The sequence below is a fragment of the Chrysemys picta genome, chromosome 1 (assembly GCF_011386835.1).
Source record: "Chrysemys picta bellii isolate R12L10 chromosome 1, ASM1138683v2, whole genome shotgun sequence".
In the NCBI taxonomy this organism is placed as follows: domain Eukaryota; kingdom Metazoa; phylum Chordata; order Testudines; family Emydidae; genus Chrysemys; species Chrysemys picta.
The window spans coordinates 358,275,994-358,298,872 of NC_088791.1; the positions used below are offsets into that span (position 1 = coordinate 358,275,994).

General features: G+C 56.4%; 1 protein-coding gene across 1 annotated transcript in view; it reads right to left on the minus strand.

Annotated features, from left to right (window-relative positions):
- TRIM3 (tripartite motif containing 3) overlaps positions 1-22,879 on the minus strand; it is a 48,505-nt gene that overhangs the window by 14,462 nt on the left and 11,164 nt on the right. The window contains 9 exon segments of the mRNA XM_065581935.1: positions 165-235; positions 1,172-1,340; positions 4,520-4,687; positions 4,781-4,884; positions 9,599-10,322; positions 11,170-11,350; positions 11,769-11,920; positions 12,306-12,392; positions 12,394-12,544. Coding sequence (XP_065438007.1) covers positions 165-235; positions 1,172-1,340; positions 4,520-4,687; positions 4,781-4,884; positions 9,599-10,322; positions 11,170-11,350; positions 11,769-11,920; positions 12,306-12,392; positions 12,394-12,420 — 1,683 coding nt within the window. The 5' untranslated portion in view covers positions 12,421-12,544.

The window sequence follows — 22,879 nt, forward strand, 5'->3', positions numbered from 1 at the left end:
GGCCAGAGCGCAGGGGGTCAGTCTCTGGGGCGCTGAGGCGCCGTGTGGAGAGGGAGAACAGAACCCCGGGGTCTGGCCCGCTGAAGGGTCCCTCCCAGGGCCCACTCTGTGGCTAGTTGCCGGGGCACGGGCAGAGCCCAGGTCAGGGCCAGGGCCCGACTCACCTTCACCGAGTGGTTGTGGAAGTCGGTCACCACGATCTCGTTCTTGTTGTTAACAGCGACGAAGTGGGGCCCTGGGAGGAGAGAAGGAAACCCCTGAACCTGCCTCAGCGCACGGGGCTGGAGTGGGCTCCGCTCGCGGGGCAGGGGGAACGAGAGCCTGCCTCGTGGCGGGGCAGGTCTGCCAGCTCTCCTGGGGATGGGGCAGGGAGGGCCACACGCCTGGGCAGCGGAGGTTAATGCGCGGTGAATGCTGTCAGAGCAGCTGGTGAGCCTGGGCCCTGGGGTGGGCGTGTGGGGAGGGGCAGTTAGTGACCACAGCAGCTGCCAGACCCATTAGAGAGGGAGAGACCTCAGCAGGAAACACCAGCCGGGAAGGGCATCACAGCCATTCAGAGGAGAAGTGCTGAGAAAAGAGAGAAAAGAACCCAGGAGTCCAGGCTCCCAGCCCCCTCCTGCTCTAACCATCAGACCCCACTCCCCTTCCAGCTGGGAGAGAACCCAGGAGTCCTGGCTCCTGGTCCCCTCCTGCTCTAACCACTAGACCTCACTCCCATCCCAGAGCCAGGAGAGAACCCAGGAGTCCTGGCTCCCAGCCCCCCCTGCTCTAACCACTAGCATCCACTCCCCTCCCAGCTGGCTTCTGGTCCCCTCCTGCTCTAACCACTAGACCCCACTACCCTCCCCAACCAGAATAGAACCTGCCCCGCCACCCTAACCCAACCCAACCCACCAGACCCCACTCCCATCCCAGCTCAGATAGAACCCAGGAGTCCTGGCTCCCACCCCCTGCTCTAACCCACCAGCCCCACTCCCCTCCCAGACAGGAGAGAACCCAGGAGTCCTGGCCCCCAGTCTCGCACTGAGGCCACGAAGGTGCGCTGCCTGTCCAAGCACCCTGCAGCCCAGCGGAGTGAAGGTGGTTCCCGAACTCACCAGGCTGGCCAGCAGCAAGCCAAAGGCATGCAGTAGTAAGGACCTGCAGGTCGCGGTATTACCATCGAGGGTACCTGCAAACTGCCGCTCCGCCGTCCCGCGGCCACCAAACTTGGTCACCAGCTTCCCGTTGGACTGGAAGATGAAGACGCAGCAGGCCTTGTTGTCCACCACGATGATGTGGCCATTGCGGTCCACGGCCACGCCCTTGGGGCCCATCAGCCGCCCAGCCCCGATCTTCGTCTGCAGCGGCAGGGAGCAGGACATTGGATCACGTGGCCTGGGGGCTGGAACCTGTAGGAATCCTGCCTCCCTCCACCCAGCCCCGCGTCTGGAATGGGAACAGCCTCCAGCCCCCAGGGCTGGCATGTCCCCAATAACCTGTCCCTGCGGAAGGGCCCCCGGGCTGGGGGCTAGACCCCGCTATTCAACCCCTCGGGTGTTGCTCTGCGGGCTCGTTACGGGGCACAAGAACGGCTATACTGGGTCAGAGCAAAGATCCATCTAGCCCAGTATCCTGTCTTCCGACAGTGGCCAATGCCAGGTGCCCCAGAGGGAATGAACAGAACAGGGAATCATCAAGTGATCCATCCCCTGTCGCCCATTCCCAGCTTCTGGCCAACAGAGGTACCATCCCCGCGCATCCTGGCTAATAGCCATTGATGGACCTATCCTCCATGAACTTACCTAGTTCTTTTTTGAACCCTGTTACGGTCTTGGCCTTCACAACATCCTCTGGCAAGGAGTTCTACAGGTTGACTGTGCATTGTGTGAAAAAATACTTCCTTTTGTTTGTTTTAAACCTGCTGCCTATTAATTTCATTTGGTGACCCCTAGTTCTTGTGTTATAAGAAGGAGTAAATAACACTTCCTTATTGACTTTCTCCACACCAGCCATGATTTTATAGACCTCTATTATATCCCCCCTTACGTGTCTCTTTTCCAAGCTGAAAGTCCCAGTCTTATTAATCTCCCCTCACACGGAAGCCGTTCCATACCCCTCATCATTTTTGTTGCCCTTCTCTGTATCTTTTCCAATTCCAATATATCTTTTTTGAGATGGGGCGACCACATCTGCACACAGTATTCAAGATGTGGGCGTACCATGAATTTATATAGCAGCAATATGATATTTTCTGTCTTCTTATCTATCCCTTTCTTAATGATTCCCAACATTCTGTTGGATTTTTTGACCCCCACTGCACATTGAGTGAATGTTTTCAGAGTACTATCCACAATGACTCCAAGATCTTTCTTGAATGGAAACAGCTAACTCAGACCCCATCATTTTATAGGTATAGTTGGGATTATAAAGACAACGAGGAGTCCTTGTGGCACTTTAGAGACTAACAAATGTATTTGGGCATAAGCTTTCGTGGGCTAGAACCCACTTTATCAGGTGCAGGGAGTGGAAAATACAGTAGCAGGTATATACACACAGTAGATGAAAAGATGGGAGTTGCCTTACCAAGTGCTGGGGTCAGTGCTAATGAGACAATTCAATTAAGGTGGAAGTGGGCTGTTCTCAACAGTTGACGAGAAGGTGTGAGTATTTAGCAAGGGGAAATTAGTTTTTGTAAAAACAACAAGGAGCCCTTGTGGCACCTTAGAGACTAACAAATTGATTTAGTTTTTGTACTGATTAGTTGGGATTCTGTTTGCCAGTGTGCATTACTTTTATCAACATTGAGTTTCATCTGCCAGTTTGTTGCCCCGTCACCCAGTTTTGTGGGATCTCTTCGTAGCTCTTTTGCCACCTCACTGTTTACCCCTTTCTCCAGATGAATATGTTGAATAGGACTGGGCCCAGAACCGACCCCTGGGGGACACCACTATTTACCTCCCTCCAGTCTGAAAACTGACCATTTATTCCTACCCTTTGTTTCCTGTCTTTTAAACCAGTTACCAATCCGTGTCTGACAATTTTGTTCTTTACTATAGTTTCAACCAGTTTGCCCAGTACTGAAGTCAGGCTTACTGGCCTGTAATTGCCGGATCACCTCTGGAGCCCTTTTTAAAAATGGGTGTCACGTTAGCTATCCTCCAGTCACCTGGTGCAGAAGCTGATTTAAGCAATAGGTTATAGATTACAGTTAGTAGTTCTGCAATTTCACATCTGAGTTCCTCCAGAACTCTTGGGTGAATCCCATCTGGTCCTGGTGACTTATTACTGTTTAATTTATCAATAAAAAGAACAGGAGTACTTGTGGCACCTTAGAGACTAACAAATTTATTAGAGCATAAGCTTTCGTGGACTACAGCCCACTTCTTCGGATGCATATAGAATGGAACATATATTGAGGAGATATATATACACACATACAGAGAGCATAAACAGGTGGGAGTTGTCTTACCAACTCTGAGAGGCCAATTAAGTAAGAGAAAAAAAATTTTGTACATGGCAGAGGGGCATTGCTGGCACATGATGGCATATATCACATTGGTAGATGTGCAGGTGAACGAGCCCCTGATGGTATGGCTGATGTGATTAGGTCTGTTGTAATATAGCCACCCACAGGTCTGTCATTGAATGACCAGACAGGTTAAAGTGTTCTCCCACTGGTTTTCGAGTATTATGATTCCTGATGTCAGATTTGTGTCCATTAATTCTTTTGCGTAGAGTCTGTCCGGTTTGGCCAATGTACATGGCAGAGGGGCATTGAATAGACTTCAAAAACAGACTTCAACGAGAGACTGCTGAGCTGGAATTGATATGCAAACTAGACACAATCAACAAAGGATTGAATAAGGACTGGGAATGGCTGAGCCATTACAAACATTGAATCTGTCTCCCCTTGTAAGTATTCTCACACTTCTTATCAAACTGTCTGTACTGGGCTAGCTTGATTATCACTTCAAAAAAAAATTTTCCCTCTTACTTAATTGGCCTCTCAGAGTTGGTAAGACAACTCCCACCTGTTCATGCTCTCTGTATGTGTGTATATATATCTCCTCAATATATATTCCATTCTATATGCATCCGAAGAAGTGGGCTGTAGTCCACGAAAGCTTATGCTCTAATAAATTTGTTAGTCTCTAAGGTGCCACAAGTACCCCTGTTCTTTTTGCGGATACAGACTAACATGGCTGCTTCTCTGAAACCTAATTTATCAATCTGTTCCCAAACCTCCTCTAATGACACCTCAGTCTGGGACAGGTCCTCAGATTTGTCATCTTGCTCAGCTCCTGGCTCAGGGGGACCTAGTGGCAGAGAGTTCCACAGGCCAGTTGTGAAGTGGGTTTCGAAGTGTTTCCTTTGCCCCAGTATACAGATGCTCCCTGTCAGGGTCTCCCCTTCATTCCATGGGGAGGGAGACACCCAAACCCACCATCTCTGCCCCAGGCAGGTCTTTCCCTCCCTCGATCCCGTCCCCTCTGGGCACTAACCGGCCCCTTGGTCACTCTCTGCCCTGCCCTCTCACCTTGAACTTGCCCTCGGGGGAGAAGATGCTGACCCAGCGGTTGTCGTAGTCGGCGATGATGATGTCCCCATTCATGTCGACCGTGACGCCGGTGGGGCGCTGCAGCTGCCCAGGGGAGCGGCCCCGCACGCCGAAGCGCAGCCGGAACTGGCCCTCGTTGGAGAAGACCTGGTGGGGGCAGAGCAGGGCGGTCAGTGGGGAGAAGCTGGGGGGGGGGGCAGGGCAGGGCAGGGGAGGGGGCTGGAGCCGACGAGTCCCTACCTGCACACACTGGTTATTGCTGTCGGCCACCACGATGCGACCAGAGCTGGAGGTGGAGATGCCCTGCAGGTTGGTGAATTCCCCCTTCTCCCGGCCTCGGCTTCCTACAGGCAGAGCACAGGGTGAGAGGCTTCAGCTGGAGCAGCCAGGCAGGAGGGGTATGGGGAGCGGGCCCAGAATCACAGCAGGGTAGGACCGGAGGGACTCCAGAGGTCGTCTAGCCCAGTCCCCTGCACTCATGGCAGGACCATCCCGGACAGGTGTTTGTCTAACCTCCCTGGGCAATTTATTCCAGTGCTTAGCCACCCTGACAGGAAGTTTTTCCTAATGTCCAACCTAAACCTCCCTTGCTGCAATTTAAGCCCATTGCTTCTTGTCCTGTCCTCAGAGGTTAAGAAAAACAATTCTTCTCCCTCCTCCTTGTAACAACCTTTTATGTACTTGAAAACTTATCGTGTCCTCTCAGTCTTCTCTTCTCTTCTCCAGACTACCCAAATCCAAGCCTTTCAATCTTCCCTCATAGGGCATGCTTTCTAGACCTTTCATCATTTTTGTTGCTCTTCTCTGGACTTTCTCCAATTTGTCCACATCCTTCCTGAAATGTGGCGCCCAGAACTGGACACAATACTCCAGTTGGGGCCTAATCAGCGTGGAGTGGAAGAACGACTTCTCGTGTCTTGCTTACAGCACTCCTTATAATACATCCCAGAATGATGTTTGCTTTTTTTTGCAGCAGTGTTACACTGTTTAGCTTATCCACTCTGACCCCCAGATCCCTTTCCGCAGTACTCCTTCCTAGGCAGTCATTTCCCATTCTGTATGTGTGCATCTAATTGTTCCTTCCTAAGTGGAGTACTTTGCATTTGTCCTTATTGAATTTCATCCTATTTACTTGAGACCATTTCTCCAGTCTGTTCACAAACGTTGTAAGTGCACTCCCTATGCCGGTATCCAAATCACTGATGAAGAATCGAACAGCACCAGAGCCAGGACAGACTCCTGCGGGACCCCACTCGATGTGCTGTCACATTCCCCAGGGTACAATCTGGATATGTCCTTGCAGCTCGGAGTACGGCTTCCAAGAAGTTGCGCACTCACCTCACAGGAGGTTTGTCTAGGCAAATCTCCCGCTTCCCCCCAGCCACAAGGCTTCTTACCCTGGCAGAGAAGGACACGATTTGTTCTTGACAAATCCACGCTTGTGACGTTATTGATATAATCTGGGACCATATAGAACATGGTTGCAACCAAAGTCCTGTAGTGGCACCAAATCTTGTATAAAGGGGGTCAAATGGGGTGTCTAAGACAAGGTTATGATTTACTGGGTATAATTATGCTGTCTATATGTGTGTATCAGTTTTGTAGTTGAAGTTATGAATATTGGCTCTATACTGTCTGTATGGCAAACTTATGCTATGCTTCTGGGTGACATCCCAGACAAGCTGAGATTAGCTCTGCCTAGCCTGCTTGATGGCCCATTAAGGACCATCAGCTACAATTGACCCATGGAGAAAAGGCAGACACGCCTTGTAACTCAGCAAAGTATGCAGGGACTGGCCCATGTGACTCCAGCCTCCATTTTGCTGTAATTTTCCACAGTAAGGACAAAGAGGTGTTCTTACACCTGGAAAAGACTATATAAGGCTGATGCCTCATCTCCATCTTGTCTTCAATCCTGCTTCCTACCTCTAGAGGGACTTTGCTACAAACTGAAGCTTTGAACAAAGGACTGAGGACCCATCCCAGCGGGGGATGTTCCAGAGACTTGATTTTGAACCTGCAGTTTATTCTATCGCTGCTACAAGCCTGAACCAAGAACTTTGCCATTACTGTATGTAATTGATTCCATTTAACCAATTCTAGCGCTCGTCTATACCTTTTTCCTTTTATGAATAAAGCTTTAGATTTTGGACTCTAAAGGATTGGCAACAGCGTGATTTGTGGGTATGATCTGATTTGTATATTGACCTGGGTCTGGGGCTTGGTCCTTTGGGATTGGGAGAACCTTTTTTCTCTTAATGGGGTATTGGTTTTCATAACCATTTGTTCCCATAACAAGTGGCACTGGTGGTAATACTGGGAAACTGGAGTGTCTAAGGGAATTGCTTGTGTGACTTGTGGTTAGCCGGGGGGTGAGACCAAAGTCCTTTTTCTCTGGCTGGTTTGGTTTGCCTTAGAGGTGGAAAAACCCCAGCCTTGGGCTGTAACTGTCCTGTTTTAAGCAATTTGTCCTGAATTAGCACTCTCAGTTGGGTCCCGCCAGAACCGCATAGTTACACCACACTGACTGTTACTTATCACCTCATTATCTTCTAGATGCTTACAAACCGATTGATTGCTTCGTTACCTCTCCAGGTACTGAGGTTAAGCTGACTGGTCTGTAATTCCCTGAGTTAGTCCCCGTTTTATAGATAGGTCCTGATGTGATGGACTGTGCCTGGCTGGCTGGGGCCCGGGCCACGGAGAGGCCCAGAAGACACTGCCCGGACATTTGGCACCTAGCAACTGATGCTCAGGGATGGGCCCCCCTCCGCAGGCAGCCAGCCGGTGCGAGCAGCTGGAGAGCAAAGGGCGGAGGGGGGTCGGGGGGTGTTAAGGATGGGTGGCACAAGGAGACACTCCTGGAGGGGGATTACAGAGGGGCCGGGGGGCTCTGGGCTCTGATCTGACCCGGCACTAACCCAGGACTCTGCGCTGGGTCCAGATCCCCAGGCACCCCCCTGCTGTTCCCGCCGGCAGAGTCACTGCAGAGTCAGGCAGGGGGGGTGCCTGGCTCCCTTTGGGGACAAGTCTCCCACCAGGCTCCCACCAGAGGGACTCGCTGAGGGGGATCCCGGCGTGATGCGGGGGCTGGGGGCTCTGAGGGTCGGTCCCTGGGGGGGAGCTGAGGGGCTGACCCCAGCGAGTGTGAACCGGAGGGGGCCGACGCCCTGCCAGGGGCTGTCCCGGACCTGGGACAGAGCACCGGCCTGTGGATCCCCGACACCTATATTTGACCATTTCCAGTTTCTGGTCCTCCAGAAGTTCTCCAAGCTACCGGCCAATGGCTCGGAGATCTCTTCAGCCAGCTCCTGGAGTGTTCTAGGGTGGGTTTCATCGGGCCCTGCTAACATCTAACCTGTCTACAGTCTTACCTTGCTCTTTGCCTACCCTCAGAACTAGCCTCAGCTCCTGCCCCATTCACACTGAGGCTGGCTACGTTTGTCATCTGATCGCTGCTAACGTTTGACCATACGAACGGCCAGACTGGGTCAGACCAAGGGTCCATCCAGCCCAGTGTCCTGTCTTGCGACTGAGGCCAGTGCCAGGTGCCGCAGAGGGAATGAACAGAACAGGAAATCATCAAGTGATCCATCCCGTCGGCCATTCCCAGCATACGGCAAACAGAGGCTAGGGACACCATCCCTGCCCATCCCGGCTAATAGCCATTGATGGCCCTATCCTTCATGAACGTATCTAGTTCTTTTTTGAACTCTGTTATAGTCTTGGCCTTCGCAACATCCTCTGGCAAGGAGCTCCACAGGTTGACTGTGCATTGTGTGAATAAATACTTCCTTTTGTTTGTTTTAAAACTGCTACCCATTAATTTCATTTGGTGACCCCTAGTTCTTGAGTTATGAGGAGGAGTAAATAACACTTCCTTGTTTACTTTTTCTATACCACTCATGATTTTATAGACCTCTATCATATCCCATCTTAGTCGCCTCTTTTCCAAGCTGAAAAGTCCCAGACTTATTAATTTCTCCACATACTGAAACCGTTCCATACCCCTCATCATTTTTGTTGCCTTTTTGAGATGTGGCGAGCACACCCTCACGCAGTATTCAAGATGTGGGCGTGCCATTGATTTATATAGAGGCAATATGATATTTTCTGTCTTATTATCTATCCCCTTCTTTATGATTCCCAACAGTCTGTTCGCTTTTTTGACTGCTGCTGCACATTGAGTGGATGAGGTGAAAAGCGAAACCAAACAGGCATTTAGCACTTCAGCCCTTGCTGTGTTTTCTGTTATTCTCTTCCCTCCTCACTGAGTAACTGGCCTACCCTGTGCTTGGTCTTCCTCTAGCTTCTCGTGTGTCTGTAGAACGTTTTCTTGTTACCCTCTATGTCCCTATGGCTAGTTTAATCTCGTTTTGTGCCGTGTGTGACCGGCTGACACTCATAGCCTGGCAGCTGCTGGCCGGGCCTCCCCCTCTGCAAGGAGCAGCCGGGGGGGTTGGTGCAGCCCAGGTGACCGGCTGGACCCGGAAAGGGACAAAGGAGGGCAACGGGCGTGATGGAGGCCAGGCAGCTGGAAGCGAGTCAGTCTCCTGGTTCGGGACTCGGGTCGAGGTCCCAGGGCTCTGCCCCCCATAATGGACTTTGCCAAAGGTCCCTGATCTCGGTGCTACCAAGCTCTGTTCTACGCTGGGTTCCCGACGATAATAACCCGTCTGTGTCACATGCGGGTGGGGAGTCACGGCTGGCTGCGGTGGGGGGGGCAGGGCCCTTTGGGGGTGAGGCTCCCCCAGGGGTCCCGCCCAGGGAGACTCGCTGCGGGGAGCTCCCAGGGTGACCAGGGGGCTGAACGCTCCGAGGTCAGACCCAGGAGGTGCCAAAGCGGAGCAGGGTCCTTGCCCTGGGACAGGTGCCCTGAGGGGAGACGCTGCCCCAGAGTCCTGCCTGGCGTCACCCCGAGCTGACCCTGGGCAGACCCTGGCCATGTCTTGGAAGGCTGAGGAGGCCCAATGAGGTCTGTGCCCCCTGCAGGACCCTCTCCCTGCTGTAGGTGCCACCCCTGGGCAAGCCCCTACTCTCAATGGTCCCCGGGCTCACCCACGCGGAAGATGAGCTCGTCCTCGATGGGGTTCTCCTTCTTCTTGCCGCTGCCGTACATGCTGGAGGGGCGCCGCACAGCCTTCTGCCGGATGTGCCCGCTGCTGGGGGACTTGACGCGGCGCTTGACGTCGTCGGGCGAGGGGGGCACGTCACAGGCCTTGAGGGCCTTGGTGCGGAAGGGGCTGCCCCGGATGGGCTGCCCGTACAGCAGGATGGAGAGCAGGAAGTCGCCCTCCTGCCGCGGCGTGTAGACCAGCTCGTAGGTGCCGTTCTTGTTGTCTAGCACCTCGGCCTCGGCCCGGCCGCCGTCAGGGGCCGTCACCTGGGCCTGCAGGCTGGCGCTGCCGCTGCGCACCAGCTCGCCGTCCTTGTCCTTGGTGGTGATGGTGAGGGAGGAGGGCTGCCCCACCACCGCGTGCCGCAGCCCCTCGCCCGTGGCCACCGTCTTGTGGGCGATGGCGCTGGTGGTGATGAGCACGCCCAGGTTGAGGATGGACTTGCGGACGCCGTCCGTCTCCACCACGTAGTCTAGCTGGTTGTTCTCCTGCGGCTGCTCGGGGAACTCCTGGCTGGCCAGCGCGCTGAGCCGCTCGCTCATCTGTTTCTTCACCAGCAGCACCTCCGTCTCCGTGCCGTGGTGCAGCGCCTGCTCCGTGAAGGTGCAGCTGCTTAGGATGTTCTCCTGGCCCTGCCGCAGGGCGTCCAGCTGGGCCTGCAGCACCTGGGGAAGGGGGACATCAGCCAGCGGGGCAGGGGGCTGGGCTCGGGAGCGGGGTGCCAGCAGGGAACGGGCAAGGCAGGCCCGGGTGGATGCTCAGCTACACACTGCTCAGGGGGACAATGCTGCTCCCCCGGGGGCTGCAGGGCCGTGAGCGGGGGGGGGGGGGGGGCTGCCTTGCCCGTTGCCAGGCCTGGGGGCACTTCCTTGTACCTGCTCTGCATGGCAGGGTCTATGGGGGGTATGTGCAGGGGGCTCTGGAGGTGCTGGGTGGGTCAAGCAGGGCTGGGGGGTAGGGGGCTGTGACGCAGTGGGAATTTTTCATATTTTAGATAAATATTGTGTGCCTCAGTTTCCCCTGGGTTGTGCGTGGCTCACTAGGTGGGGAAAGGTGCCTCAGTTTCCCCTGGGTTGTGCATGGCTCACTAGGTGGGGAAAGGTGGCTGGCAGAGACCCAGGGGTCGGCTGTGACTGCGCCTGGCTGTCTGGGGCCCACGGCCATGGGGAGCCCCACAAGACAACGGCCCCTCCAACTGCCCGGACATCTGGCACCTAGCAACTAACGCCCAGGGATGGGCCCCGTGCTGCAGGGAGCCAGCCGGTGCGACCAGCTGGAGAGCAAAGGGCGGAGGAGGGGCCGGGGGGGGCTGTGAAATGGGGGGTTGCCGGGCTGCCATCCCCGCTGGCGGAGTCACTGCAGTCAGGCCGGGGGGTGCCTGGCTCCCTTTGGGTACAAATCTCCCACCAGGGGCACTTGCTGAGAGGCGGGGGCTGGGGGGGCTGACCCCAGCCTGACCACAGGCAAATGGAGGGGGAGGGGGAGGGGGGAGGGGGAGGGGGGAGAGGCTACCTTCTGCTTGGCGCTGCAGGTGGCCTCCAGGTCACGCACGAGCAGCCCCTTGCGCTGCTGCAGGGCCTGCTCCAGCTCCGCGAAGGAGCCGCTGATCTCGCCCACGGCCGCGTTCTTCCGCTCCAGGAGCTGCTTGCTGATCTCGGTCACCAGCCCGATGGCAGCCGTCAGCTGGGGCAGCCTGCAGGGGGCGGGGCCGTCACCCAGGGGGCGGGGCCTCCCTCCAGCTCCCACGGGGCAGCCCCTCCCCCCGGCCCCTGCCCTCCCAGTCGTCGGGTAGGGCAGCCTGCGGGGGTGCAGGGCGGTCACCCAGGGGGCAGCCCCCTCCCCCCTTTGGCTCCCACAGGGCAGCCCCTCCCCACAGCCCCCACAAGGCAGCCCCTCCCCACAGCCCCCACCCATCATCAGCTAGGGCAGCCAGAGGGGGGGCAGCTCCGTAGCACCCCCCCCCGGGGGGCAGCCCCTGCCCCTCCCTGCAGCGGGGGCCCCGTAGCACCCCCCCCCCGGAACCAGCCCCTGCCCCTCCCTGCAGCGGGGGCCCCGTAGCACCCCCCCCCGGGAACCAGCCCCTGCCCCTCCCTGCAGCGGGGGCCCCGTACCGGCTCTTGATGGCGTCGAGCTGCTGCTGCAGTGCGGCCTTGTGCTGCTCCACCACGTTGCGCAGCGGCACGGTGACGTGCTCCCGGTGCTCCCCCTCTGTGCACTCGTGGCACATGGCCGTCTCGCACGACTCGCAGTAGAACTCCATCACCTGGGGGCGGGCAGGGGGGCGGTCAGGGGCTGCCCCTCCCCCGCAGCTGCAGGGCCCCCAGCCCTGGCTGTCCAGGCCCATGGGGGTGGCTGGCACCAGGCCAGAAAGCCCCCTCACTCTCTCACTCAGCTCCCAGAGAAGCGGGGTCACCCTGGTCTCTCCACCCCAAGGGCTCCTGCCTGGGCCCCCTTCCCCAAGCCAAGCTGGCACCCAGCTCCCTGAAAAGTGGGTTCACCCTGGCCGGGCCCTTTCTCCCAGGGGCACCCCACTTCCCCAGGAAACAGGGGCACCCTGCCCCTCCCCCCAGCCAGGGGCACCCACCTCCCCAGAAAACAGGGGCACCCTCGTCCTCTCCCCCACAGGGCCCCTGGCCAGGGGCACTCACCTTGCCCTCGTGGTTGGGGCAGGAGAGCGGCTGGCCGGTGACGGCGCTGACGGGGTCCAGTGCGGCGGCGTCCGGGCGGCTGCTGCCCTCGGGGGGAGCGCTGCAGCACCTCCATGAGGTTGGTGATGAAGAAGTTGCTCTGTAGTGCGGCCACGCCCTGCTCGGGCAGGATGGAGGTCTGGCGGCACACGGGGCAGGACAGGGTGAGGCTCTGGGGCGGGATATAGTTCTGGAGACACCTGGGGCAGAGCGGGCAAAACGGGAGGGTCAGGACTCCTAGTGCGGCGGGGAGGCGTGGGCCGGGGCGGGCTGCCAGGGAGCCGGCACCAGACAAGCGGAGCCTATGGTGGGGGAGACGTTGGGATGGACCAGACAGACGAGGAAGAGACGGACAGACAGGGGGGAAGAGACGGACAGTCAGGCGGGGAGGGAGGGGATCCGGACAGACGAGTGCAGGCCGACCAGCGGGCTGCTCCCAGAGATGAGCCAGCCACGAGCCCTGGGAATGGGGTGGGACAGGCGGACGGACAGGTGAGCGGGTGCGGGGCAGCGGGGGGTTGGGGGGAGGAGAGACGGGGCAGAGGGAGAAAGTGAACACCACTGCAGGGGTGTGCGGACGGTCACGCCCCGAAACACCCCAAATTACAGCTCCCCCAAGCCAGCTTCTCTGCCCCACTCCGGAGTCTCTCTCCCATCGCCCCTGGGCCAGTCCAGCCTGGTTGCTCTCCCAGGGCAGGAATCCGGGGGAGGGACCCAGCGCGGCACCCGAGGGGGGAGAGGGAGGGGAAAGGACCCAGCGCGGCGCCCAAAGGGGGGAGGGGCAGGGGGACTTCCAACCATTCGGGGCATTAGCCCAGGCTCAGGTTTGTTGCCCATCCTGCCCCCGGCACGTGGCGTTGCAGCCCCCACTCTGGGCCTGGGGCACGGAGCTAAAGGAGCTGCCCCCAGAGCCCCGGGAGGGAACGTACCAGCCAGACACCAGCGTACGGGGCGGCGCCCAGGGCCCCGGGCGGGAAAGTACCAGCCAGACACCGGCACCAGGGGGCGGTGCCCAGAGCCCCGGGAGGGAACGTACCAGCCAGACACCGGCGCCAGGGGGCGGCGCCCGGAGCCCCGGGAGGGAACGTACCAGCCAGACACCGGCGCCCCGGGAGGGAACGTACCAGCCAGACACCGGCACCAGGGGGCGGCGCCCAGAGCCCCGGGAGGGAACGTACCAGCCAGACACCGGCGTACCGGGAGGGAACGTACCAGCCAGACACCGGCGGCAGGGGGCGGCGCCCAGAGCCCCGGGAGGGAACGTACCAGCCAGACACCGCCGCCAGGGGGGCGGCGCCCAGAGCCCCGGGAGGGAACGTACCAGCCAGACACCGGCGCCAGGGGGCGGCGCCCAGAGCCCCGGGAGGGAACGTACCAGCCAGACACCGGCGCCAGGGGGCGGCGCCCAGAGCCCCGGGAGGGAACGTACCAGCCAGACACCGGCGCCAGGGGGCGGTGCCCAGAGCCCCGGGAAGGAACGTACCAGCCAGACACCGGCGCCAGGGGGCGGCGCCCGGAGCCCCGGGAGGGAACGTACCAGCCAGACACCGGCGCCCCGGGAGGGAACGTACCAGCCAGACACCGGCACCAGGGGGCGGCGCCCAGAGCCCCGGGAGGGAACGTACCAGCCAGACACCGGCGTACCGGGAGGGAACGTACCAGCCAGACACCGGCGGCAGGGGGCGGCGCCCAGAGCCCCGGGAGGGAACGTACCAGCCAGACACCGGCGCCAGGGGGGCGGCGCCCAGAGCCCCGGGAGGGAACGTACCAGCCAGACACCGGCGCCAGGGGGCGGCGCCCAGAGCCCCGGGAGGGAACGTACCAGCCAGACACCGGCGCCAGGGGGCGGCGCCCAGAGCCCGGGAGGGAACGTACCAACCAGACACCGGCACCAGGGGGCGGCGCCCAGAGCCCCGGGAGGGAACGTACCAGCCAGACACCGGCGCAGGGGGCGGCGCCCGGGGCCCCGGGAGGGAACGTACCAGCCAGACACCGGCGCAGGGGGCGGCGCCCAGAGCCCCGGGAGGGAACGTACCAGCCAGACACCGGCACCAGGGGGCGGCGCCCAGAGCCCGGGAGGGAACGTACCAGCCAGACACCGGCGTACGGGGGCGGCGCCCAGAGCCCGGGAGGGAACGTACCAGCCAGACACCGGCGCCAGGGGGCGGCGCCCAGAGCCCGGGAGGGAACGTACCAGCCAGACACCGGCGCCAGGGGGCGGCGCCCGGGGCCCCGGGAGGGAACGTACCAGCCAGACACCGGCGCCAGGGGGCGGCGCCCAGAGCCCGGGAGGGAACGTACCAGCCAGACACCGGCGCCAGGGGGCGGCGCCCGGGGCCCCGGGAGGGAACGTACCAGCCAGACACCGGCGTACGGGGGCGGCGCCCAGAGCCCCGGGAGGGAACGTACCAGCCAGACACCGGCGTACGGGGGCGGCGCCCAGAGCCCCGGGAGGGAACGTACCAGCCAGACACTGGCGCAGGGGGCGGCGCCCGGGGCCCCGGGAGGGAACGTACCAGCCAGACACCGGCGCCAGGGGGCGGCGCCCGGGGCCCCGGGAGGGAACGTATCAGCCAGACACCGGCGCCAGGGGGCGGCGCCCGGGGCCCCGGGAGGGAACGTACCAGCCAGACACCGGCGCCAGGGGGCGGCGCCCGGGGCCCCGGGAGGGAACGTACCAGCCAGACACCGGCGTACGGGGGCGGCGCCCAGAGCCCCGGGAGGGAACGTACCAGCCAGACACCGGCGCCAGGGTGGGCTGGGTGATAAAGAGGAGGAAGTGGAATTTAGGAGCATGTGTTGGATCTAGTTGTGATTGCTGTAAGCTGGTAGGATGATTCGCACAATTACAGTGTTAGTGTGACTGGTTATAACCCACTTAGGAAGGGGTGAGTGTGCAAAAGAGGAAGGGGAGGGGTTCTCTCTATCAAAAATGGCATCGCCTGTTTGCGAGTCACTGCTAACTCGGAAGACACATGATCCCGTTGAATGCTTATAGATCAGTGTCCTAAGCAAAGAAGCCCAAGGTGGGGTGTTGGTACGTGTCTGTTCCAGACTCCACATCGAGCTCTGCATGCGCCTGGCTGCAGCGTGTAGGGAAAGCACTGCATGCCATGGGGGACTTGAATAGGAGTGATGGGCGCTGGAGCATCCCGCTGCCAGCACTAACACCCCTTTGGGGTTCCTAAGCATTATAGACGAGAATCTCCTAACTCCAAAGTGCAGCACCCACACGGGAGTGGAGGGAGAGGTTCTATATTAGACCTTGTCCTAACAGACAATGAAGAACTGATCACAGAACTAAGTTAATGGTCGCTTAGGTACAAGTGGTCATGACTTGATCCCATTTATAATGTGCAACAGAACAAAGTTCATGGAACTCTAATAGAGCCAGTTTCACAAAGCTGAAAACAATTATGAGCCAAATGAGCTGGGAGGAAGAATTGAAGCAGAAGAATGTGAATGATAATCGGGAATCATTTCTGAACACCTTACGAGAGGCCCCAAAAGTCACAATCTAGGAAGAAAGCTGAGCTGGTTACATACCCAAATCTGGGTTTGAGGGGAGGTGTAGGCAACTATAAATTATATAACAAATGGAAGATGATTATAAATCAGAAGTTAGGAATTGTAGAAAATTGATAAGGGAAGCCAAGGGACACAAGGAGAACTTTATGGCCAGAAGAGTTAAGGATAATAAGGAGTTTTTGAAAATATATTAGGAACAAAAAGCATCCTGACAATGGTATTGGTCCATTATTAGATGGAAATGGTAAAATTATCAATAATAATGCAGAAAAAGTAGTGTTCAATCTGTTCTTGTTCTGTATTTGGGAAAACAACAGATAATGCAGTCTTATAACGTGGTAATAAACTCTCTCCATTTCACTACTATCTCTGAAGGATGTTAACCAGCAGCTGCTGTTGGACATTGTGAAATCAGCAGGTCCAGATAACTTGCATCCGAAGAAGTGGGCTGTAGTACACGAAAGCTTATGCTCTAATAAATTTGTTAGTCTCTAAGGTGCCACAAGTCCTCCTGTTCTTCTTTTTGCGGATACAGACTAACACGGCTGCTACTCTGAAACTTTGCATCTAAGAGTTTTCAACGAGCTGGCTGAGCAGCTTGCTAGACCATTCATGTTGATTTTTAATAAATCCTGGAGTACTGAGAGAGTCGGGTGTGACGGAGCAGGGAGAGGGGCAGATTTGACCTGGGAATGTTGCAGGGGGATTGCAGTGAGGAGGGGGGACTTCCCTTGAAGGAAGCTACCTGAGCTGTAACCTGAGCCAGGAGGGGGTGGGGAGAATTAACACCTTCTGCCCGGGAGACTGAACAAAGGAGAGGAGGAGCTGGGGGGAGGGGGAAGAGAGGAGCTGCAGGAGGAGTTTTGGTTTGGTTTCAGTTTGGGCTGGGTGGTGCAACGCAGGAAACCCCAAGCTGGGGTCTAAGCTCCCTGAACCTCCCAGAGGGACCTAATTGAGGGGGTCTGGTCGTACCTACACGCTCTGCTTGAGACTGTGTTCCTGTCCTCAAATAAACCTTCTGCTTTACTGGCTGGTTGAGAGTCGCAGTGAATCTCAGGAAGAGGGGTGCAGGGCCCTGACTCCCCCACACTCCGCGACAATTTTTAATAAATCCTGGAGCACTGAGAGAGTCGGGTCAGAACTGAAAACCTGCTACTGCTAGGAGCATAAGCGGTACAACCTGTACTGGTCAACGCCGAGTGCTGGGCGGCGATTAATTGACCCAGAAACCTCAGGAAGCACCAACGGCTTTGGGCTGATGAGCACCTGAGGCAGGTAGTGGAACCTTGCTGGAGGAAATGCCATCAAGAGGCGTATGAGCAAATTCACTCAGTGTTTTTGCCAGGGACATCCACACAGGACAGGTTGGGCCCTTCAACTGTGGCTGATAACCAATCTAGGAGCGGAGCCCCGAAAGGCAGGCAGATGGAAGATCTCCTCTGCTCTAACAACTCCTCCAGCATAGCTGGTTCCAAATGTATCGACTCCCATCCTTCCTTTGGTCCAAACCCGTCAAGTCAGGAGGGTGTGTGACAAAGTGGGGTTTTATTCATCTTGTTATGTTGCATGAGAGTCTTACTGTCCTATACGAATACTGGCTGTGCCTCAGTTTCCCTGTGTGCCGCACCAATGGGAATTGGGGGGTGATTTTGCTGAGGCCCTCAGGGCAGGTGAGGCTGCCCAGCTGTTTGCACCTGAGACCCAGGAGGGGGGATGCGACCAGGTGACACCTTTTGCCCGGGACAAAGAGCAGGAGGAGGAGCAACAGGGGGGTGTCGGAGGTGGGGTGGCTGGAAGTCTGCGTGGGGGGACTCGAGGGGGGAATCCAGGGCATCTGGCCCAGGACTCACAAGATGGACTTGGCTGAAAGTCACTGATTTCTGTGCTAACAAGTTCTGTCCTGTGCTGTGTTCCTGTCCAATAATAAACCTTCTGTTTTACTGGCTGGCTGAGAGTCATGTCTGGCTGCGGAGTGGGGGTGCAGGACCCTCTGACTCCCCCAGGACCCCGCCCGGGCGGACTCGCTGCAGGAAGCGCAGGCTGCGAAAAGGGGAGGCTGAATGCTCCAAGGTCAGACCCAGGAAGATTGAAGCTGTGTAAGCTTCTTGCCTTGGAGACAGGATCTCTCTATTTAAAAAATAAAAAAAATAATAAAAAATAAACCACTATCTCCTAGAACTGGAAGGGACCTTGAAAGGTCATCGAGTCCAGCCCCCTGTCTTCACTAGCAGGACCAAGTACTGATTTTGCCCCAGATCCCTAAACGGCCCCCTCAAGGATTGAACTCACAACCCTGGGTTTAGCAGGCCAATGCTCAAACCACTGAGCTATCCCTCCCCCCTAAACGCTGACATTGCAGCACTTCAGGAAACAAGACTTGCAGATGCTGGTTCCGTCAAGAGACCCATTAAACACCTTCATTTGGCAAGGTAAAAGCAGCAAAGAAAATCGTCTGCACAGTGTCGGTTTCGCTGTGAGAAACAAGTGGGGAAAGCTCCTAGAGACACCCATCGGGAAGTCAGAGCGTATCATCTCACTTAAACTTCAGACGACCATCGGCTCTGTGAACATCACTAGGGCCTATGCACCAGCACTCAAATCTAGCCCTGAGGAGAAGGATACGTTTTCAGACTCTTTGCATCGAGTCATCAAAAGAATACCATCAACTGAGCAACTTTTCCTCCTCAGTGACTTTAATGCAAGAGTCGACGCAGACAACAACGCACGGCCAGATTGCCTAGGACATTTTGGCATTGGCAAGATGAACGAGAACAGCCAACGACTTCTTGAATGCCGCGCCTAAAACCAAATGTGCATTTCCAATTCATATTTTACAGGAAAAGATCGCCACAGAGTGTCCTGGCGACATCCGCAATCAGGCACTGGCACCAATTAGACCTTGTCGTCGTCAGGAGGAAAGACCTATCCTTAGTGCAGACCACTCGCATGTTCCATAACACTAATTGTGACACTGATAATGAGCAAAGTGAAGATTACAGCCAAGAAACTACATAGAGTAAAACCTAGGAGCAAGCCCCAAATCGATGCTCACTGTAGAACCTAAACAGCTGAACTTCTGGACTACTTCTAGCTGGTTTGTATTTAAGGTAATTGAAGGATCTTGGGGAACACCCTGTCCTAATCTTAATGCTGATGGTGAGAGCAAATGCCTGAAAAGCACTTGAAAGGTGGTCCATGAGTTCTTGTAGTAGATCTTCATTGTGGGCTGTGAGGGCAGCATCATCAGCTAAAAGAAGTTCCCTGATTAGCACCTTTTTGACTCTGGTCTTGGACTTAAGATGGAACAGGTTGAAGAGTTTCCCATCTGATCTTGTGTGGAGATACGCTCCATCTTTCATGTCCTTCAACGAACAGTTCAAGAGCACCGGGAAGAAGATTCCAAAAAGTGTAGGTGCAAGAACATATCCTTGCTTCACGCCGCTTTTCATCTCAAAACTGTCCAAAGTGGACCCGGCAAACTGGACAGATGCTCTCATGTGCGATTTGAGAGGGGCAACCTGGTTGACAGTGGAACCTAGACCTTTCTTCAGGCCATCATACAGGACTTTGAGGTTTCCTGTGTCTGAGACTGTCTGTATCTCTTCACGGAGCTTGATCCAGTAATGATTTGCACAGTGTCTGCTTGCTCGCTGTACCTTGGTTTTTGCATGTTGAAGTCTCACTTTGGTACTTTGTTGGCTTCTTGTTGCGTTCCAGATAGGCCGTATTCTTAATGTTGATGAGAGTTAATAGTTCCGCTTCATTTTCTTCAAACCAGTCCTTTTTTGATGGTCTCTTTCCCCCAAATGTAGCCTCTCACTGGATGAAGAACTAAATGTTCCCATTGGAAATGCTGCCACCACCTTTAGCAGACTAACTAAAGGAGCCTGGAACAACTCAAAGCTGACCATCAAGACCACGATGCTCGTGTACCAAGCCTGCGTCCTTAGCACTCATGTATGATGGGGAAACATGGACAACTTATGCTCACCTGGAGAAAAGGTTGAACAGTTTCCACCTACGTTGTTTACGCCGCATACTCAACACCAAATGGCAGGATACAGTCACCAAACACCGAGGTTCTTCAAAGGGCAAATTTACCAAGTGTGACAGCCCTGCTCAAGCAAAGAGGACCTTGCTGGCTGGGCCATCTGAGTAGTTGGAAGACGGACGCGCACCCAAGGACGTGCTATACAGGGAGCTATCATAGGGAATAAGAACAACAGGACATCCCAAGCTTCTCCATGAAGACACATGCAAGCGCGATATGAAGGAATTTGGAACTGATCCTGACCACTGGGAAATCTTGGCAAGTGACTGTAACAAGTGGCGCCATCGTCTCCATCCGGGTATCAGAGCCCAGGACAGAAGCTGGCCCCCCAAAGCTTGAAGAGAAACGAGCCCGTAGGAAGCCAGCAGCTCCCAAGTTACAGTCAATTGCAACAACTGCCAAATCTCATGCAAATCTCAGATTGGACTATTCAGTCACACGAGACACCGCAAACCATCGACAGCACAGGCTGCAATTCCCACGTCTCTCGCAGACGAAAGGGTGCCAGCTCGGAGCACTGGGGAAGTGCCAGAAGGTTGGAAGAAAGTGAATGGGCCAGTTTTTAAAAGGGTAAATGGGATGACCCAGATAATTACGGACCAGTCAGCCTGACATCAATCCAGGGCAAGATAATGGAGCAGCTGATACGGGACTAGATTAATAAAGAACTAAAGCAGGGTGATCTAATTAGAGTAGAACCTCGGAGTTACCACACACCTCCTTTGGAGCCGGAAGTATGCATCAGGCAGCAGCAGAGACAAGACCCAAAAAAAAAAGCAAATACAGCCCAGTACTGCGTTAATCGTAAACTACTAACAAATAAAGGGAGAACAGCATTCTTCTTCTGCACAGTAAAGTTTCAAAGTTGTGTTTAATCAATGTTCAGTTGTAAACTTTTGAAAGAACAACTGTACCGTTTTGTTCAGGTACGAACAGTTCAGAGTTACGAACAACCTCCATTCCCGAGGTGTTCGTAACTCTGAGGTTTTACTTTAGTGCCAATCAGTGGTGGTTTCTGGAAAACAGATTCTGTCACGCTAACTGGATGGTTTTCTTTGATGAGATGACAGGTTTGGTTGATAAAGGGAATACTGTTGCTGTAATATACCAAGGCTCTGTCTACACTAGCACTTTTGTTGGTTGGGGTGACACTCCCAAATGCGTGTGGAGCAGACCCTTTCCCTGGTGCCTGCCGGGTTCTCCTTCAGCGACAGCGACTAGGGTACCAGACCCTGATCTTGTGAGAGCAAGTCTGGGAGCTGGAGCGGGGTTTGTCTCAGATTCATCCATTGCCATTTGCTACGTTGTCTTGCCCCCTTGACGGTCTCAGCTCCCCTCTCGACGCCTGCAGGAGCCAGGAGAGACGGGGGCCCCCTCCCCCACCTCAGGAAGTGGCACTTCACAAACAGGGTTGGATAATTTGCAATGTGGAATTAGAAGGGGGTGAAACGTAGACCCTTCAGCCAAAGGGCTGCGGTTTCCTGGGGTTCATGTCTGTCGGGGATCTGGTCTTCCCTTGGCACCTTGAGACCAGCGACCCCAGAGTCAGATGCATGTGGAAATGTTCTAATCCCTCGGGCCAGACTTAGTAGCACTCTTCCACCCGCTTCCAAGTGGGGAGGTGAGACCGGGAGGCCACAGGCCCTGGGCTGGCTCCAGCAAGCCCTCCTCGACTGGAGGGCACAGAGGGGCTGGGGGAGGCAAGAGGGCTCTGCCTGGGGAGAGGGAAACAGGTTATCCCCAAAGGGGAGAGGGGGGGCTGGCATATGCACAGTCCTAGGGCTGGGATGACTCCAGCAGCACCCTGCCCCCGGCCTCACCAGCCCCTGGGGCACCAGAGCCCAGAGCTAGGGCTGGGTTAGGACCAAATGCTCCAGAGGTCATTCCCTCCCCCCACCTAAGGTCAGGGCCCCCCAGGCGACAGCCAGGACAGGTGGGTCACTGCCCCCCTCACTCCCAGCAGACGAGGGGGAGGAGGGAGCGGCAGGTTTGGGCTGGCCAAAGGGCTGAGGGGCCCCCCATTGGCAGTCCGGCGCCCAGGCAGGGCGTAGCACTGTTACGAGAGCTGGATGGGAACTGAAGTGAGCTGGGAGGACCCGAAAGGTGCATGCAGGCCAGGGACCAAAACCCAGGAAAAGCTACTGGGCCGCCTGCGGGTAACCCTGCTTGGCTTGAACTGCCCCAGGTCGCTGGTTAAAGGGACCCTGCTCAGTTTGGTCTCCGGGGAAAGAGAGGGGGGATTTTCTGTAATATTCTTTAAGTCCTGTGTGTGCCTCAGTTTCCCCTGTATTATGCATTACCCTGTGGGGGAAAAACAACAGTTTGTTCTCAGCACAGGCTAGGCCCTGGTCTATGTTACAACGTTAGCCCAACAGAAACCACCTTTCGTGAACCCAGCTGTGCACGGGCATGACGGAGCAGGGAGTGGGGCGGATTGACCTGGGAATGTTGCGTGGGAGTTTTACTGGGACTGCCTGCATTGGTGATGGGATATCAGGGTGTGACTTCACTTGAGGGAGGATACCTGAACATGTAACCGGAGCCCAGGAGAGAGATTGGGGCCAGGTGACACCTGCCCGGGAACCTGGACAAAGGCTGGAGGAGGAGCCGGGGGCGGTGGCAGGGTGAGACGGCTGGAGGGGATTTCAGTTTGGAACTGGCTGGGGAAACGGAGGGAGGCCCAGATGGGGTCTAAGCTCCCTGCCCCGCCCAAGATGGACCCGACTGAGGGGGTCCTGTTGTCTACCTACAAGCTCTGTGTTGGACTGTGTTCCTGTCATCTAATAAACCTTCTGTTTTACTGGCTGGCCGAGAGTCCCGGTGAATCGCAGGAAGCCGGGGGTGCAGGGCCCTGACTCCCCCACGCTCCGTGACAACGTGTCTACGCTCAAAGCTGCCTCCCGCCAGCGTAAGCGCCATTACACCGACACCGTAACATCCCGAGCAGTGGCGACGC